General features: G+C 39.3%; 1 protein-coding gene across 1 annotated transcript in view; it reads right to left on the bottom strand.

The window, feature by feature from the left end:
* Positions 1 to 2,612: 2,612 nt before the first annotated feature.
* The window catches only part of LOC128666936 (cytochrome P450 2F3), a 51,553-nt gene continuing 33,082 nt past the window's right edge, over positions 2,613 to 21,083 (bottom strand). The window contains exons 7-9 of the mRNA XM_053721757.1: positions 10,251 to 10,438; positions 6,981 to 7,122; positions 2,613 to 2,946 (exon numbers count right to left, since the gene is read on the bottom strand). Of these exons, the coding sequence (XP_053577732.1) occupies positions 2,765 to 2,946; positions 6,981 to 7,122; positions 10,251 to 10,438 (512 nt within the window). The 3' untranslated portion in view covers positions 2,613 to 2,764. The remainder of the gene's footprint in view (positions 2,947 to 6,980; positions 7,123 to 10,250; positions 10,439 to 21,083) is intronic.

Here is a 21,083-nt window from a genome sequence, read left to right as displayed (position 1 = left end):
GCAGATTGATGGCTACACATATATGCCTCCTATTCAGCTTGCTCCCAGTAGTGCATTGGTGTTCTTTCAACAAAGAGAATGAAGCAAATTTGATGATAGAAGTAAACTGGAAAGCTGTTTAAAATTGTATATTCTATTTAAATCACAAAACAAGCACAACATATGGGCTTCATGTCCCTTTAATAAAGTTTGTGGGTCGCCTAAATAAGTGGATTATCTTTTGTAAAATATTGTCTTATATTTTTGGATTAAAAACAAATGACCACCATCCCCCCAAGAAAAAAACAACAAAAACCTGTATGATAAAAAGGCAAGGGAAACATAACATAATACTCATGAATCACAAAGATAATACAAATAAATAAATAAATAAATGTACTGAAAGCTTAATACAATGTTAAGAGTCATGTTTAATGGATTTAATAGTCAGACAAATGTTAGAGCAAAATTATTCAACAATAGTGCTGTTTAATAAAGAGACAATCCCATAAAGTAACTTAATGACAGTGGTAAGTTTAATGGATCAAAGGGTAAGTCACATATAGGAATAAAGTGACTTAATAACAGTGGCATGTTTTTGTTTTTTTGTAGTCTTTATTTATATCACTATCCAGAACAAGCAATGACATTGTTTTAATAACAAGATTCCTATATCAGAATAATAAAATACAATCTAGTACGAGTTTAAGATAACAGTCTCTAATTTTCATTCTTTACCAGGTATAAAGAAAAATATTAAACAAAAGAAAAGCAAATAAAGAAAAAGAATGAACAATAAACAATGTGACAGTGCCTCCCCAGGGGTCCCCCCAAAACCTGCAGATCAGATATAGAGGTAGATTTATTAAGCAGCAGATGCTGCAATCTACCCCCGAAGTTTCCGGCACGCTGAAAACAGAAGGTAAGAAGCAGCGGCCCCCATGTCTTAGTTTGTCGTATCTATTAAGAAAAACAGTGACACGTTTTATGGTATAAAGCAGGGTTCTTCAAAAATGTTTTGCCTAGACCCCGTGCCATGATACCACATACCTGTGTGACCCTATTTTTGTGCTTGGTCTGAAAATATATGATATCTGACATTTTTGGCAAAGTGACTAAAATGTGTGTGTACTTTATTTCTGATTGTACTCAAACTTGAAAGTGTTGTAAACGGTAATAACACACACAGACCTCTAATACAAAATACGCACACCACACACTCTCATACAACACACACACACTCTCATATAACACACATCACACACTCATATAACACACACACACTCTCATACAACACACACTATCATAAAACACACACCACAAACACTCCCGTATATAACACACACTCTCAGTCAACACACACATAGCCATACAACACTCACAACACATACACTGTCATACAACGCATACAAACACCAAACACACTGTTATACAACACACATCCCTCATTTAACACACCACACCCTCTCATACAATACACACACACAGTCATACAACACATACACAGACCAAAAGCACTGCTATACAACACACATCCTTCATATAACACACCACACCCTCTCATACAATACACACACACAGTCATACAACACATACACAGACCAAAAGCACTGCTATACAACACACATCCCTCATTTAACACACCACACACTCTCATACAATACACACACACAGTCATACAACACATACACAGACCAAAAGCACTGCTATACAACACACATCCCTCATTTAACACACCACACACTCTCATACAATACACACACACAGTCATACAACACATACACAGACCAAACACACTGCTATACAACACACATCCCTCATTTAACACACCACACACTCTCATACAATACACACACACAGTCATACAACACATACACAGACCAAAAGCACTGCTATACAACACACATCCTTCATATAACACACCACACACTCTCATACAATACACACACACAGTCATACAACACATACACAGACCAAACACACTGTTATACAATACACATCCTTCATATAACACACCACACACTCTCATACAACACAAACACCACACACAATCATACAACACACATGACACACACACTGTCATACAACACATACACAGACCAAACACACTGTTATACAACACACATTCTTCATATAACACACAGCACACTCTCATACAAAACACACACACCACACACAGTCATACAACACACAAACACCACACACACTGTCATACAACACATACACACACCAAACACACTGTTATACAACACACATCCCTCATATAACACACCACACACAGTCATACAACACACACACACCACACACAGTCATACAACACACAAACACCACACACACTGTCATACAACACATACACACACCAAACACACTGTTATACAACACACATCCCTCATATAACACACCACACACAGTCATACAACACACACCCACCACACACACTCTCATTCAACACACACACCACACACACTCTCCTACAACACACACAAACCCCACACACTCTCCTATAACACAAACATACCACACACACACTTCTACAACACAAACACAAGTTGTCCCATGTAGGAGCAAAGTAACCTATAATAGTGAGATGTTTAATTAAGGTGACAGTTGAATTTAGGAATGAAGGGACATAATGACAGTGGCATGTTTAATGAATGAAATAAACAGTTTCATACATATCTAATATTATCAGGCACCCTGCTGCAATTTTAAAACCACCCAATAGAAAGAAATGAAAACAATTCCATATGATTTTTATTCAACTCCAGGTTCACCCAACTCATCGTTAACGAGGTATGAAGCATATTTTGTATGGCCGGGGGATGTTCCCTAATCCACTACTCTCAGGAGTGATGTCAATGTCTTTTGGATCCACAATTGGCTTAGTTTTGAAATTCTGGAGTATCGTGGTGAGGAAGATAAATAATTCCATTTGTGCAAGACCCTCACCAAGGCAGATCCGCTTCCCTGGGAATAAAAGATAAACTAATTAATCAGTTTATTTACAAGAAACACTCCTGTCTCAATAAAGTATGTACTGGGACCGATTCACTAACAACCTCTGCAGTCTTTTAAAGGTCCTATGTTATTGTATGCAGCCTTACACAACATTTGACAGTATTCTCAATTCTTTAGTGAGTGCAGTGTTCCCTCTAAGTCCAGTTCTGTGTGCGGCCCAGCAGTGAAACAGTTAATTAGGTAACCACACCCTGCAATTAGCAAACACTGCACAATGCAGGTGGAAAGGTATGGTTCTCTTGTTAACTGTTTCAGCCTGCACACAAAACTGTCCTTAGAGGGAACACTGAGTGAGTGTGATAAAAAAGGAAAAAAAAAGATATGCTTCTCAGCGATTGTGAATTATCCTCCCCCCTTGGTTCATCCACAACAGAAGATATGCCCTTGCACAGCCGTACTGCACAAATATGGTGGCAAGCTTTCCTTTATTACCACATTGTAGAGACTTTTTCTTAAACCCTGCCACCCTATTTGTGAAGGTAAATCCATACACTTACCTTATGCTGCTGTGAGCACTGTTTTGCTGGGAGGACACACAGAGGAGCCAGGCATAATGAATGTGGAGCCCTTCTTTAGTGAAACCAATACTGATAGCAGGGCCAGATGGGCCCTATAGTTTTTTCCACCCTCTCCAACTTCTTTTGTCACTACAGCTTCATCAATCCCTGTTATTTTTTTTCCAGATGATTCATCAAAGCTCCTTCCAGCCTCTAAATCTTCAAAGGCTTCACCAGTTCATATGTGAATATATCCATGGGATTCTTTAAAGCTCACTCCAACCTCTCTTTAACATCTCTAACAGTTCCTATGCTGTTCTAAGCACCTGATTCATCAAATCATTTTCCGGTCTCTCGAGCTTCAACAACCTCAAAAGTCTCTCTAGCTTTATCAGTCCTCAGCAACCTCTCCCCACTTACCAGACCCCATGTTAATTCTACATTGCAGGCTCACTACATATTTAGTACAGAATGAAGAGACTAGAGGGAGCTTTAGTTAACCAGCTGCATAGAATAACATTATAACTGGTGGAACTGGAGAGGCTAGTAGTGAATATACTCCCACAGTTTCTTTGAAGCCACAATTAAGGTTGGAGGAAAGGAGATTTAATCTACTGCAACAGAAACGTTTTTTCACTGTAAAATCAATAAAACTGGTCTTACAATAAAGATACATTTAAAAATTGTTTGGATACATTTCAGGCTCGAAACACAATTCATGGATACGATTGCTTGTTTTAAATGGGTCACCTTTTAGTGGAATTAATTTAAGCTCAACTTGAGCTTTTTTGTAAGTATATTAGATTTGTATAGGTTTAATTCGATAAACTTCTGTCTATTTTCAACCTCATCTACTATGTTACTATGTTAAAAAAGGGGTAAATATTGGCTTTAGATCATTCCACCAGGGAAATACTAGCGAGAATTATTTAATAATCTAAGCACAGAGACCTTTAGGTCCTCGGATCTAAGATTGCTAGCCATAGTTTTTATTGCCCGTGGAAAAAGCAAAACTGTGTACATTATGTATTAAAAACTTAAAAGAGCATTCTACAGGGGAGAACAGCAAATAAAGGCTGCCTTGCAACCTTACCTATATCCAATGTAATTTTTTAGGGAGTATACTATTATTTGAGTCATTGTTTAATAGTCATAAATTTAATATGCGGCTATTAAGGCTTTCACACTACGCGTCACCCATGTGCTAGGAAGTTGGCCATCACCGGTGTAGATGGTTTCTAAAAAGGGAGACACTAAATGGAATATAGTCACAGGGAACCCAAGTGCCGACAAATGAAGAGGATTCATTCCAGGATTAAAAATAAGATACCATTAAAAGCTAAACATGTAGAAAGCTCAAATAAAATGCTCAACATGTTTCAGGGATAAAACTTTCTTTTTCAAGAGCAAATACAATTTCAATGCAAGAGCTATAAATCTGTCTACTACAATCTCAATATATAGCTGTAAAGCTCTTGCTTACTGACTCCACATCTTTCATTTTGGAATCTGAAAAGAGCGGCCGGCAATATTAGTGATTCATGCAGTGGAAATTTTTGAATTAATTAAATAAAAAAATATTAAAAGTATAATGCTCTATTACGGGGTAGATTTATAAAGCAGCGGATGCTGCAATCTACCCCGAAGTTTCCAGCTCACTGGAAACTTAAGTTAAGACCGCTACTCCTTAACTTCTCCGCCACCTCTGAGGCAGCGGACTGCAATCATCCCGATCAGATATGCTTGTGCAATGTTAAATGCTGACAGCGTATGCTGTCGGCATTTAGCGATGTCGGGAGGACATGATTCGCTACAGCGACATGATTCGCTACAGCATAATTCCTTTTTTGTCATGAAACTTTTCAATAAAAATAATTAAAAACAAACAAAAAAAAATAATGAAAATAACTTAATTAAAACTTTTTCCATGGCAACCAAACATATATTCATTATTAAACCAATCATTATACATCTCTAAATTCAAATGAACAGAATACAAAATTGGCCCCTACATGTCATGTATAATTTAATTTATTTATAATAGGATATGAAAAGCTGGAGAGGCTGGAGGGATCTTTAGTGTATCAGATGGACACAGTAATATATATATATTAGGGATACCGGAAGGCTGATATTAAATTGAATAACATAGGAACTATCAAGACTAGAAATGTTGGTTAGGCCTGCTGGTAAACTTGACCCATGTCACTTAAGAGATCGGGGCCTAGTTATCAAGCCGTCAACCTCAAATACGCTGGAATTCCGCAGCGTATTTGTGGCGAGGCTGATTCGCCTTAGTTATCAAAGGCTAGAGACCGGCAAAAGTAGAATTTTGTGACGTAAACTTCGATCCGCCGGACTCAGTCCGACACAGATCGATTCTTACGTCACTCCAGATGTTCCGCACACAAGTGCGGCACAATCTGACTACTTTTGCTAGTTATCAAAAAACTAGCAGGTACGCTCGGCACTTTTCCGGCGCAGCGTACCTGGTTTTCAAACCGCCACCCTGGAGGACGTAATTATTAATTACATTGTAGCTATCTTAGGGTTTATTTTACAGGTAAGTATTTAGTTTTAAATAGGAATAATTTATTAAAGTATAGTGTAGTGTTAGGTGTAATTGTAACTTAGGTTAGTTTTTATTTTACAGGTAAATTTCTCTTTATTTTAGCTAGGTAAGCTATTAAATAGTTAATAACTATTTAATAGCTATTGTACCTAGTTAAAATAAATTGAAAGTTGCCTGTAAAATAAAAATAAATCCTAAGATAGCTACAATAAAATTATTATTTATATTGTAGCTATATTAGGGTTTATTTTATAGGTAAGTATTTAGTTTTAAATAGGATTCATTTAGTTAATAATAGAAATATTATTTAGATTTATTTAATTAATATTTAAGTTAGGGGGGATGTTAGGGTTAGTGTTAGACTTAGGTTTAGGGGTTAATAAATTTATTACAGTGGCAGCGGTGTAGTGGGGGGCAGGATAGGGGTTAATAAATGTATTATAGGTGGCGATGGTGTAGGGGGGGCAGATTAGGAGTTAATAAATTTAATATAGGTTGCGGCAGGGTCCGGGAGCGACGGTTTAGGGGTTAGTAACTTTATTGAGTTGCGGGGGGCGCCGGTATAGGGGGTAGAACAGTGTAGTTTAGTGTGGGTGCTTAGTGACAGGCTAGCAATAAAGCTGTGAAAAAGCCGAAGAGCAGCGAGATCGGATGAGTGATAACTCTCACAGTCCGCTGCTCATCGCCCCGTACTTGGTGCGCGGCTTTTTGACAGATTTATTGATAACTTAGGCGTATTTTTTCAGGTCCGCGGCGGCGAAGGTAGGCGAGCTTAAGCGGGCGTATTGGGCCGGCGAAGGCAGGAAAGTTGACACGTTGATAACTACCCCCATCATCTCTATGAAGTCTGTCTTCTTTATTGCTCACAGTTTCTCCACTAAAAAGAAGCTCCCACAACTATAAGATTATAATACCTGCTGAGAAGGCCATAAAACCCTCATTCTTCTTAAAGTTATCTTTCTCGTCCAGGAAGTGTGTTGGATCAAACGAGTATGGATTCTTAAACTTGGTGGGATCATACTGGGATGTGCAGATTAGTGGCATGATGTTCAGACCCTAAGAAAAAGAGGTTGCAGGAATTATAGCACCTTAAAGGGACAGTATACTATAAAATAGCTTTTCTCTTACTGTGTTTCCAATTACTTTTTTACCAGCTGCTGAGTATAAAATGTATGATATTTGCTGTTTAAGGTTTATTTGTGAATATTAATAAGCTGGTTTTGTGTTTTGAGGCCACAACCTAATAAAATGGGTTACGCTTGTTGGTATAATCAGATCTCATTACTTTATCACATTGTGTACATATACCTGCTTTTTATCTTATATATGTTCGTAAACCAATCACCAATATTTGGAGAGAACAATGGAAAATTAACATTTTATTACCTTATCTCTTCCATACCCCACTGGAAGTTACATTTCCTCTGCTGGCTGAGTTTACACAGCTTGGCCTTAAGGCCAAAAACTTTCATGATAGGTGGGGATACCACAGGATAAATCAACTAGTTCAAATGCCAACATCAGGGTAATGGAAATACTTGTAAATACACTCCAGCAGGTAAAGTGGGTCATTAGGAACAAATTAAAGGGGAGAATTTGTTTTAGTAAACTGTCCCTTTAACTTATTCACAGCAAATTTCTTATGAAAAATAGGATTGTAAGTAATTCGTGCTCAAACTGTCCAGTATTTCACCAGTAGAATTTGTACAAAAATATTAGACACTCTCCATTTAATGCTTTTTGTGTTACTGGAAGGCAAAAAACACACTGTTTTTTTGCGTGTTATGTGGAGCCACTGGGGTAAAAATCTATGCTCTTTGTTTTGTTTTTTTCAACCATTGTGGTGTATAAACATAGCTCTGTGCGTGCCACTGGCAGTTATGCTGGCCAGATCATTGTTATGTATGTATTAGTGACAGTGGCGGTTCTAGAACTTTAAATTTGCTGAGGCTAACAAAGTTGTGAACAAGTTGAAAGACTCAACACACATAAGATTGGAGCCCGTTGCACCTCAACAGGGGTTCTACACATGCATTTAGATGTGCAAAGCAACCTCCAGCACACCATGGGATAGAACCCTCACTGTTTAGAAATAAAAAATATATTATATGTGTGTTACTGACATCCAATGAAAAAAAACCATTGCAAATAAGTAGAGGGTCAAATATGGGGAAAAAGTAAAGCTTTGGGGGACTCCACCTACCATGGACAATGGACTTCTGTCTTTTTTTTAACCTCATCTACTATGTTACCACCCTTGCCTGGTCACTGGTAGGTTGACTAGTATTAATATGGAGGAGAGCTGGCAGCTCTAATTACAAAGTAGGTAACAGGTATACACTGATAACTGGAAGTGTCTACCTATAACACAGAGATCATCAGTCTTTATTGTCTTCAGAACACGTTGTCCATAATAAACTTTATTTGTTATGACGTGTTTGTTTGCAAAGTTATAGAGATGCAAACCCTGGCTTATGATAATTATATTTACACTGGATGTAATAAGTGTTTAAAGGACCATTTAACACAGTAGAATAGCATAATAAACAAATGCATAATAAAAAGATAATAGAAAAGCACTTGGTTTAAGTACTGCAGGAAGTCTGCCCGTATAAAAATAAAACGTTTTTTTGGCGGTCTGCCTACTGGTACTCCCAGTTTACAGGAAATTAGGCTTATTTTTTTTTAAAAAAAAATAATAAAATAACATTTTTTTTCTGTAGTGTAGCTGACCCCTCATCCCCCTCCCAGATCCCTTTACCGAAACACTATTACCCTCCCCCTCCTTCCTACTCACTAACTTCTGTAGGGTAGCGTAGCAGTCCCACCTAATCCAGCCCCTCCCACCCTCTCCCGCCCCTTTCATGCCCCCTCCCGCCCCTGGCACACCTCCTTCCTGCCCCTCCCACACCTATCCCCTCCCACGCCACCAACGATCAGCACCATCGCTGGCATATATGGCTTTTGGCATTGACAGAGTGGCCCTCTCTGCATAGTTTACTGCCTAAAGGATATTGCAGGAAGCCTCAATATTGAGGCATCGCTGCAATACCCTGAGAGCGGCTGGAAGTGATCCTTCCTGCGCTCATTTTGACTGAGGATGTGCTATGTACATCATTGGTCGTTAACGGATGATTTTTTGAGGACGTACATAGCGTGTCCTTGGTCATTAAGGGGTTAAGCAACCTCAGTGCAAAACACAAGTCTTCAAAAAATAATGTAACATTTACAAGCTTTTGAAAATAAAGAGCAGGGATAAACCATGTTCCTGGTCTTTTTTGCCGAGGCCAATAATGGACAGGTGTAAATGAGGTTGTGCTCTGCGGTAATAACGGTTCCGAATGTTGTAGGCTATGATACATTTCCCCATATTTAAAAAGACATGAAACCAAATCATTTCTTTCATGATTCAGGCAGATCATGTAATTTAAAAAAAACAAATAAACAAACAACTTTTCAGTTTACTTCTATTATCTAACTTGCTCATTCTTTTGGTATCTTTTATTGAAAAGCATACCTAGGTAGGCTCAGGAGCAGCAATGCACTACTAGGACTTTGGTGTGTTCACCTAACTCCTAGTAGTGCATTACTTCAACAAAGGATATTAAGAGGATGAAACAACATTTTACAAAAGTAAATTAGAAACTTGTATAAATGCTCTGTCTGAATCATGAATAAAAAAGTTTGAGTTTCATATCCTAAAATGGAGGCTCTCCAACCTCTTTTCAAGAAAGTGGAACAAGCACATTTGAAGTATTTACAAGTATTTTGCAATATTGTTTTATTTTTCTTAATCAAACACAGTGGGGCATATTTATCAATGTGCGAGCGGACATGATACGAAGTCCGCTGCACATCGATAAATGCCGACAACATAAGCTGTCGGCATTTATCATTGCAATAGCAGTTCTTGTGAACCGCTGGTTCAATGCCACCCCCTGCAGATTCGCGGCCAAATGGCCGCTAGCAGAGGGTGTCAATCAACCCGATCTTATTCGATCGGGTTGAATTCTGTCCGCGTCCTCAGAGCAGGTGAACAAGTTATGGAGCAGTGGTCTTTAAATACGGAGCTTACGGAGCATACAGAGCATATGGAGCTTGATAAATATGCCCCAGTAAGTTTAGATGTCAAATTTATACTCTCATTAAAGTCTTACTTCTTCTATTAAATACAAAAGATTTACCTCTGGAAGGTCATATCCTCGGAATTTGATATTCCTTGTTACAGTGTGAGGAACACTCATGGGAACAATGTCTGCAAACCTTAGAATTTCATAAAGGACCGCCTCGGTATATGGCATTTTGTTTCGGTCCTCCATGCATGGGCTTCGGTCCCGGCCAATCACATTGTCTATTTCCTGGTGAATTTTTTCTGAAACGATCAGATGGTTATTTTCACAGTCATATATATTCAAATCCCAGTTCAAGTAACAAGACTTACTTTGACCAACAGCAATCAGTAAACTTAAATTACGTGAAACTCAAATATTTTCTTTTTCGAAAAAAAAATCCCCTTCATTCCTACTGTATTCTTTTTTGAGAGATATCTAGGTAAGTAACATACACGTCTGTAGCACTACATGGCAGGAAAAAGCGCGGCCATCTAGTGATCTTGCAAATGAATAGCATACTTGCAAAACTGCTGCCATATAGTGTTGCAGGTATGTGCACACTCCTAAGCGGACCTCCCTGCTTTTCAAAAAAGGACACCAAGTGAACGAAAAGAAAAACTGATAAAAGAAGTACATTGAAAAGTTGTTTAAAATTACATTATCTATCTGAATCATGAAATAAATTTGGGTTTTATATCCCTTTAACTTCATATTTTATGAATAAAGACTGCTCTTTAGGCTCATTATATCAGAAAAGTTTCCAAAGAAATAAAGACATACTCAAGTTTAATGGTTCTATGGTATCAAATATTATTCAACCTTTTTGTAGTAAGTACACCAACAGGCATACATTTTTGTCCTAAAAACCGCAACTGTAACACATAACTTTTATTACATTAAAAAATGATATGCAAGCATGTGCATCCCAGAATGTAACACATAGGTATTAGACATAGTTTTCTATTTTATCGGCTAGATTACGAGTCTTACGTTAAGCTGAAAAAGCAGCGTTAACAGGTCCAAACGCTGCTTTTTCACTACTGCTGCTATTACGAGTCTTGCAGGTTTGGCCTTACCGCAAAACGACTTACGTAAACTTTGTAAACGCTTTTTTCTATGGGACTTCCATAGTGCTGGAATTACGAGTCTGTCCTGGGAGGCCAAAAAGTGAGCGGTATACCCTCTACCTCCAAGATCAGTAACGCATTCTAAAGTCAGTAGTTATGAGTTTTACATTACAACGCCGTAGCATAAAACTCATAACTAAAGTGCTAAAAAGTACACTAACACCCATAAACTACCTATTAACCCCTAAACCGAGGCCCTCCCGCATCGCAAACACTATAATAACATTTTTAACCCCTAATCTCTCGCTCCGGACATCGTCGCCACTAGAAGAAACATATTAACCCCTAAACCGCCGCACTCCCACCTCGCAAACACTAGTTAAATATTATTAACCCCTAATCTGCCGCCACCTACATTATACTTATTAACCCCTAAATCTAAGTCTAACCCTAACCCTAACACCCCCAACTTAAATATTATTTAAATAAATCTAAAGAAAATTACTATAATTAACTACATTATTCCTATTTAAAACTAAATACTTACCTATAAAATAAACCCTAAGATAGCTACAATATAACTAATAGTTACATTGTAGCTATCTTAGGGTTTATTTTTATTTTATAGACAATTTTGTATTTATTTTAACTAGGTAGAATAGTTATTAAATAGTTATTAACTATTTAATAACTACCTAGCTAAAATAAATACAAATTGACCTGTAAAATAAAACCTAACCTAAGTTACAATAACACCTAACCTTACACTACAATTAAATAAATTAACTAAATTAAAAACAATTAAATAAATTAAATTAGCTAAATCACAAAAAAACCCACTAAATTACAGAAAATAAAAAAACAAATTACAGATCTTTAAATTAATTACACCTAATCTAATAGCCCTATCAAAATAAAAAAAGCCCCCCAAATAAAAAAAAACCTAGCCTAAACTAAACTATCATTAGCCCTTAAAAAGGCCTTTTGTGGAGCATTGCCCCAAAGTAATCAGCTCTTTTACCTGTAAAAAAAAATACAAACAACCCCCCAACAGTAAAACCCACCACCCACACAACCAACCCTCCAAATAAAATACTAACTAAAAAAACCTAAGCTCCCTATTGCCCTGAAAAGGGCATTTGGATGGGCATTGCCCTTAAAAGGGCAGTTAGCTCTTTTGTGGCCCAAAGCCGTAACCTAAAAATAAAACCCACCCCATACACCCTTAAAAAAAACCTAACACTAACCCCCTGAAGATCGACTTACTGTTCTGAAAACCGTAAATCCATCCTCAAGGAAGCGGCAGAAGTCTTCATCCAACTGGGCCGAAGTCCTCAACAAAGACGGGAGAAGTCTTCATCCAAGGCAGACGAAGTGGTCCTCCAGACGGGCAGAAGTCTTCATCCAGACGGCATCCTCTATCTTCATACATCCGACGCAGAGCGGGTCCATTTTTAAGACATCCGACGCGGAGCATCCTCTTCATCCGGAGTCTTCTTAATGAATGAAGGTTCCTATAAATGATGTCATCCAAGATGGCGTCCCTTAGATTCCGATTGGCTGATAGAATTCTATCAGCCAATCGGAATTAAGGTAGAAAAAATCCTATTGGCTGATGCAATCAGCCAATAGGATTAAAGTTCAATCCTATTGCCTGATCCAATCAGCCAATAGGATTAAGCTTGCAATCTATTGGCTGATTGGAACAGTTAGGGGGTGTTAGGGTTAGGGTTAGACTTAGGTTTAGGGGTTAATACATTTAGAATAGTGGTGGCGACGTTGGGGGCGGCAGATTAGGGGTTAATAAATGAAGGTAGGTGGTGGCGATGTTAGGGATGGCAGATTAGGGGTTAATAATATTTAACTATTGTTTGCGAGGCGGGAGTGTAGCGGTTTAGGGGTTAATATGTTTATTATAGTGGCGGCGATGTCCGGAGCGGTAGATTAGGGGTTAAAAAATATAATGTAGGTGGCAACGATGTCGGGGGTGGCAGATTAGGGGTTAATAAGTGTAAGATTAGGGGTGTTTAGACTCAGGGTTCATGTTAGGGTGTTAGGTGTATACATACATTTTATTTCTCCATAGGAATCAATGGGGCTGCGTTACTGAGCTTTACGCTGCTTTTTGGCAGGTGTTAGACTTTTTCTCATCCGGCTCTCCCCATTGATGTCTGTGGGGAAATCGTGCATGAGCATGTACGACCAGCTCACCGCTGACTTAAGCAGCGCTGGTATTGGAGTGCGGTAAGGAGCACAATTTTGCTCAACGCTCACTTCTTGCCTTTTAACGCCGGGTTTGTAAAACCCGTAATACCAGCGCTGCAGGTAAGTGAGCGGTGAGAGAAACTGCTCGTTAGCACTGCACAGCTTCTAACGAAAAACTCGTAATCTGGCCATTGGAAATTTATTTTAAATGTAGTTTCAATTTTGGAAAAATTAGAACAGCAAATAATAAAGAAAGCAAGTTTAAGGGGCCTATCTATCAAGCTTCGTATGGGGCTTGAAGCCCCGTGTTTCTGGCGAGCCTTCAGGCTCCCCAGAAACACCAGTTATGAAGCAGCGGTCTAATGACCGCTGCTCCATAACCTGTCCGCCTGCTCTGAGGATGCGGGCAGAGATTGCGAGAAATCAACCCGATCGAATACAATCGGGTTGATTGACACCACCCTGCTAGCGGCTGATTGGCCGTGAATCTGCAGGGGGCGGCGTTGCACCAGCAGTTCACAAGAGCTGCTGGGTCAATGCTGAATCCGGAGAGCTTATTGCTCTCCGCATTCAGCGAGGTCTGTCGGACATGATTCGCAATGTTGGATCATGTCCGATAGGCCTTTCATAAATAGGCCCCATAGAGAAAAGACAAACACAACACCCATATAGTTCACTTACACTTGAAAATAATTATAATGAAGTAAATAATATTTTTTGTAACCACATTTCTGTGTCTAACTTCATCACATAACATAACATAAGCTCAGGCTTATAGAACACTTTACCTGGCACATTTTACATTGGTAGTGTAAAGCAGCTTGTCCACCGAAGTGAAATTAAGGGCCTTGCCCCATCTGAAAATCAGTGTATATTGAGGCAACTTTTTTCCAAGTTAAGGGGAGGACTTGTACTTGCTTTATTTAAATTCAGGGAGTTTGTTCTCTGCCTCTTTCTCCTTGGATCCTCTCCTGTGAGTTTACCCTACCTCCCTCCCTTTGTTTTGTTCTCTTTCAGGTTGGTGAGGGTCAGCTGTCAGCTTAATGGGTTGGTTATGAATACCCCATGATTGAGATGCTAAGGGGTTAACTTTCTGAAGTTTTGTGCTAAAAACAGTTGTTTGTTTTTTAAGAAGAACTGTCTTGCTGTGTTTATGTGGGCATACGATTTCCCTTTGATATGCCAGACCCCTCATAAATACTTTGTAGTATACACAGAAGAGACCTTTATGGCTCAAACTGTCAGCAGAGGGCATAATGGAACACAGAGCCTCAAACCAGGAACTACACTGGGATCAGTGATAGGACAGCCAGCTCTGTAAATAAGAGCTGTTATCAGAAATAATGTTTCAAGATCATAAAGAATGAAAAATATATGGTGCTTGGTATGAAAATACGCCTCACCATATACCTAAGGGATTGCCTCTCTGTATACATGCACTATATTTATCTAGCAGAATTTATAATGTGTTCTATCCTTTCAGGCAAAGACTTAGGGGGATATTTATCAAAGACTCAACTATGCTGCATTCGCCGGCACCAATACTTACATCGCCTAACATCGCCTAACATTGTGGCCGCGGACCTGAATACGATCTCCATATTTATAAAAAAAAGCCGGAAAAAGCCGCGCACCAAGTACGGGGCGATGAGCATTGGGCTGTTGTTAACTAGCAGTCATCGTTCTCGCTGCTATTCGGCTTTTTACCAACTTTATCTATACCCTGTCACTAAACGCTGCCACTATACTAAATTGTTTAACCCCTATCCCACTGCTCCCGGACCCCACTGCAACCTAAATAAAGTTATTAACCCCTATCCCACCACCCCAGGACCCCGCCATCACTAAATAAAGTTATAAACCCCTATCCCGCCGCTCCCGGACCCCGCCGCCACTAAATAAAGTTATTAACCCCTAAACCTCTGGCCTCCCACATAACTACCATTAAATAAACCTATTAACCCTAAACCGCCAGCCCCCCACATCGCCATAAACTGAATGAAGCTATTAACCCCTAAACCTAACAACCCGCTAACTTTACATTAAAATTGCAACATCCCTATCTTTTAAATAAATTAAAACTTACCTGTAGAATTAAAATAAACTTTATTAAACTATTTTTAATTAACCTACCCTAACTATTATAATAAAATTACATTAAACTAGCAATTAACTATATTATATATTAAAAAACCCTAGCCCTACTCAAATTATTTAAATCTACAATTAAAAATTACTAAATTACAAAAAAATAAATGCTAAGTTACAAACCCCCCCACTAAATTACGAAAAAAACTAACCACAGTATCAAAAATAAAAACAAAATTACACCTAATCCAATAGCCCTATCAAAATAAAAAAAAACTAGCCTACAATAAACTACCAATGGCCATTAAAAGGGCCTTTTGTGGGGCATTGCCCCAAATAAATCAACTTTTTACCTGTAAAAAAAAAAAATACAAACACCCCCTAACAGTAAAACCCACCAAACCAACCCCCCCAAATAAAAAGCCTATCTAAAAAACCTAAGCTCCCCATTGCCCTGAAAAGGGCATTTGTATGGGCATTGCCCTTAAAAGGGCATTTAGCTCTTTTACCTGTCCAGACCCTACTCTAAAAATAAAACCCACCCAAAAAAAACCCAACCAGCAAGAAGTCTTCATCTGTGCGGCAAGAAGACTTCATGGTCTCTTCCATCTTCATCCATCTGGCAAAGTCTTCATCCATGCGGCCTCTTCTATTTTCATCCATCCGGCGCGGAGCGGGTCCATCCTGAAGACATCCGGCGCAGAGCTCCTCTTCAATACGCCACCGTAAACTGGAACTTGAATGCAAGTGATGTCATCCAAGATGGCGTCCCTTGCATTCCTATTGGCTGAAAGGTTCCAATAAGCCAATAGGATTAGAGCTGCTAAAATCCTATTGGCTGTTCCAATCAGCCAATAGGATTTGAGCAGCTCTCATCCTTTTGGCTGTTCCAATCAGCCAATAGGATTGAGCTCTCATAACGGCGGCAACCGTATTAAAGAGGCGCTCCGCGCCGGATGTCCTCAGGATGGACCCGCTCCGCGCCAGATGGATGAAGATAGAAGAGGCCGTATGGATGAAGACTTTGGCGGATGGATGAAGATGGAAGAGGCCGCCCAGATGAAGACTTCTTGCCAGCTGGATAGATCCTTCAAGCGGAACTTCAAAAACTGTAAGTTGATCATCGGGGGTTAGTGTTTGGTTTATATAAGGGTTTTTTGGGTTGGATTTATTTTTAGAGTAGGGTCTGGGCAGGTAAAAGAGCTCAATGCCCCTTTAAGGGCAATGCCCATACAAATGCCCTTTTTATGGCAATGGGGAGCTTAGGTTTTTTAGGTAAAAGGGATATTGTATATCTGTCCTGAACAGAAGGGAATAATGCACAAAACGTTCTTTCCCAAAAACAGTTAAAAAGTAAATGCTGATTCCCAGTAGTAATTATATGTGTGCATACACATAATATATATATCCAATGGATTTGTCAATACTCTGCTGTAAATAGAGTTAATGTAGGGTAAATAACTTCATAAAAAGAGTTAATGTGTTAGAAGTACACAACTATAAGATATAGGTGAATAACTTAAAAATACACAAGACTTCGATTAATGTATAAACTGGATAAAAAATGTATTACAAAGTGTGGCTTTTTGGCCCATATGCAGATAATGACAAATAATTAATGGCATATAATGACACCAGTGTCAATGATGCAACAGATCCGTCTTGATAAAGCCAACCGGCGAAACGCGTAGACGTAACCTATACAGCTCATATATCCCCTGCAGGATCTCAATCATCATTTGAGTACAGGGGAAGAAGAAAAGAAGCTTAAAACAAACGGCCGTTTGTACACTGAGTATCGGAGGAGCCGCCAAACACGCCGGAGCGTGTAGCGCAAGTACTTACCTGACTCGAAAGCCTGCTGCCAAAACTGACAGCCAAAGATATCCCGAACAGAAGGTACTGCACCATCAGAGCCACACAGACCAAAACAGGCTCCAAAGAACCAAGCTTACAGGCTAATCTTGTATCGTACAAGATTGGAGAGAGAAAAGGCATAAATATCTTCCTGGTAAGATAAACAAACAAACCGCCAGACACAGCAGGTGTCAGAAGACCCGGTAAGCTCATTAGAAATACTTGTTACAAATTGCATAAAAAAGACTGAAGTGTTACAAGGTTATCCCTCTAAGAAATAACGGAAGATTATTGGATTACAAAATATTTTTATACTGGAACTCTGCATATTGCTACAAAAGTTAGAAAAAGACTTTTAAACATCAAAGCATTTTTTATGAACATTTTAATCTGACAATTGGTCAAGAAAATATCTTTTTAAAGATACATTTTTAGATGTATATATAAGGTGGATTAAGGTGGTATACATAGCAATCATTAATTATTATAATAAATTAGCATGTTGTAATATTTAAGACATAAAGGTTAAGATACACGAGAAATTAAACCATTATAAAGTATATTGAATAAAAAGGGAGACGTCCCAAACCATAGTATATTAGCACAATTTTATTCAGATTATTCTGTCATCCAACCCTAGACTGATTATCTTGCTTACATTATTGTTTTTATGTATCTTTGATTTATATATGTTTTTAGATTGTCTACTAGCAATAAATATATGTGAAAATTATAATCTCCATATTGTCCTTCAAGCTTTTTTTAGCGCTCCCAAACTTCAATAATTGACTCTTGTTTGGTTTATACTAGAAAGTGGTAATCATAGGGAAGATTACCTGTGAGGGAGCTAAAGGATAATAACTTGGCACTTATCTTAAATTAACCCACACAATGATGCAACAGATACCATGCAAAATAATTGCTAAAACACTTGAAAAATATACTTTAAAAAAAATATATATATATAATCGGTATCCTGACCGATATGAGTATAGTAGGATGTATGAATAAAAACTTACGTGAAATCTAAACAAGATGCATTTGTTGAATAAATTTGAACTTCACTGATGTGTGTAAAAAATGAATGGTGTTCTGTTACCATATGTTTCAAAAATGTATCGGATGTTTAAATGACTCTCCGTAAAAATGTATCCAAATGTTCATCAAATAGTGTTGTTTTATAGATATGTGAAGCACATTTGGCTCAAATGCTCATTTGAGCTTGATTCAGCGTTAATGTGGATGTAATACGTACAATTCAATATAGACTGTCCATATAGAATGTGAATCAATGGATGCAACAGATGCAATAATATCCTATTGTGTATAGGTGTTAGGGTTTTTTCCCTGTTGTGTTTGCCATGTGCTGCTGGCAGACATTTTACTCACCTCTCTTCCTGACTTGGTGCATTGTGGGGGATGCTGCTCATTGCCTGCACTTCCTTTTATGGCCAGACTGTTGTTCATCATCCATGTGAGACAGGATGCAGTCTCAGAATTGTGATGTCATCACTTATTATTTAAAGGGCCGCTGTTCAGTATGCTTTGCCTTTGCATTGTCTCAGACCTGTTTGTGAGAGCTCCTGTGTTTTACCTGGCTGTCTGACGTCCTTCCTGGTTCCTGATCCCTGGCTTGTTCCTGACTCTGCTGTTTTCCTTTGTCCTGATTCCGGCTCGTCTGACTATTCACTTTGGCTCCTGACTCGGCTCGTCTGACTACCAGCTCTGGTTTTGACTCCTGGCTTGTTATTTGACTTGTGGACTTTTTATTATTTTTTGCTATTAATAAAGGTGTGATTATTTTTACACTTCTCGTCTCAGTCTGATTCCTGGCACCCTGACATTACGCAAAGGCCATTAATCCTGATGGTGCTAATAATCCACCTTTACCTGCCATCATTTCCAGGATGGATGAACAGGATCACCGTTTGGATCAATTTGCACTAGCCCTGCAAACCCTGCTGACTCACACTGCACATTTGGACCAAAGTGTCCCGCAAGTTATGGCTGCTCCTGTTTCCGCTGCTGCACCTATGCCTACCAGGAGCATGTCCGGTTCTGCACCTCTACCTCAGCGATATGGAGGCGATCCTATTCAGTGCAGAGGGTTTTTGAACCAGGTGGGCATTTACTTTGAGATGTTACCTCAGGCGTTTCCCTCTGACAGAGCTAAGGTGGGATTTCTCATCTCGTTACTCTCTGACACAGCTCTTACCTGGGCTAATCCCTTGTGGGAGACTAATAAACCTGTGATTTCAAATTACCCTGGATTTGTGGCCTCCTTTTGAAGGGTATTTGATGTTCCGGCTCGCTCCTCCTCTGCTGCTAAACGACTCATGTCCATTCAGCAAGGTACACGATCTGTTGCTCAGTATGCTATTGAGTTCCGTATGCTTGCCGCAGAGGTAGGTTGGAACAATGAAGCCCTTGTTGCCGCCTTCTTTCATGGGCTCTCTGATGCGATCAAAGACGAAGTTGCTGCCAGAGATTTACCAGAGGATCTCGAGGCATTGGTGTCTATTTTGATCCTAATTGACATCAGACTCAGAGAGAGGCCCTCTTTCAAGGAGCACTTGTTTGACAAGGTGCGTGCCGGTACGTTGCCTCCTCACCAGTCTTACGATTGTGCCATAGACCTGCAACCCGGAGCCATTCCTCCTCAGGGACGGGTGTACCCTCTGTCTGTTGCAGAGAATTGTGCTATGGAGGAGTATGTTGCCGATGCTCTGTCGCGGGGGATCATCTGCAAATCCTGCTCTCCTGCAGGGGCTGGCTTCTTCTTTGTGAAGAAAAAGGGTGGCGAGTTAAGGCCATGTATCGATTATAGGGGTCTTAATCGTTTTACCATTAAGAATGCTTACCCTATTCCGCTTATTAGGGAACTCTTTGACCGCCTCAAGGGAGCTACTGTCTTTACTAAACTTGATTTGAGAGGGGCATGATTAAGGAGGGCCAGGAATGGAAAACAGCATTTAACACCAGGAGTGGGCATTATGAGTATCTTGTAATGCCCTTTGGCCTATGTAATGCTCCTGCTGTTTTCCAGGAATTTATTAATGATGTCCTACGAGATATGTTGCAACAGTGTGTTGTGGTGTACTTAGACGACATCCTCCTACACTCACCCACACTTGAGGTTCATCGTTCGATGTTACACGGGTACTTCAGAGACTACGTGAGAACGGCCTGTTTTGTAAACTCGAGAAATGTGAGTTTTATCAGACTCAAGTAACCTTCCTAGGTTATGTTATCTCTGTTGCAGGGTTCTCCATGGATCCTGACAAGTTATCTGCAGTTCTGCAGTGACTTCGCCCAGTTGGTCTTCGGTTTATTCAACGTTTTTTGGGGTTCGCCAATTACTATAGAAAGTTTATTAAAAACTTTTCTTCCTTGGTCAAACCTATCACAGACATGACCCGTAAAGAGAATGATCCACTCCATTGGTCACCTACTGCCATTAAGGCTTTTGATAGTCTTAAGACTGCCTTTGCTGCTGCTCCAGTTCTGGCTCATCCTAACCCTGTCCTGCCTTTCGTTCTTGAGGTTGATGCATCTGAGACTGGAGTGAAAGTGTCTTAGTAAATGGAGTTCATTCAACAGAGGGGGCTGTTACTAGTGGTGTTCCTCAGGGATCAGTTCTGGGGCCTGTTTTGTTTAACATATTTATCTGCGATATCAGCAAAGGGCT

This window comes from Bombina bombina, chromosome 7 (genome assembly GCF_027579735.1).
Source record: "Bombina bombina isolate aBomBom1 chromosome 7, aBomBom1.pri, whole genome shotgun sequence".
NCBI lineage: Eukaryota > Metazoa > Chordata > Amphibia > Anura > Bombinatoridae > Bombina > Bombina bombina.
Note: the sequence above shows the minus strand (reverse complement) of the source record. Positions and strands in the feature narration are given on the sequence as shown.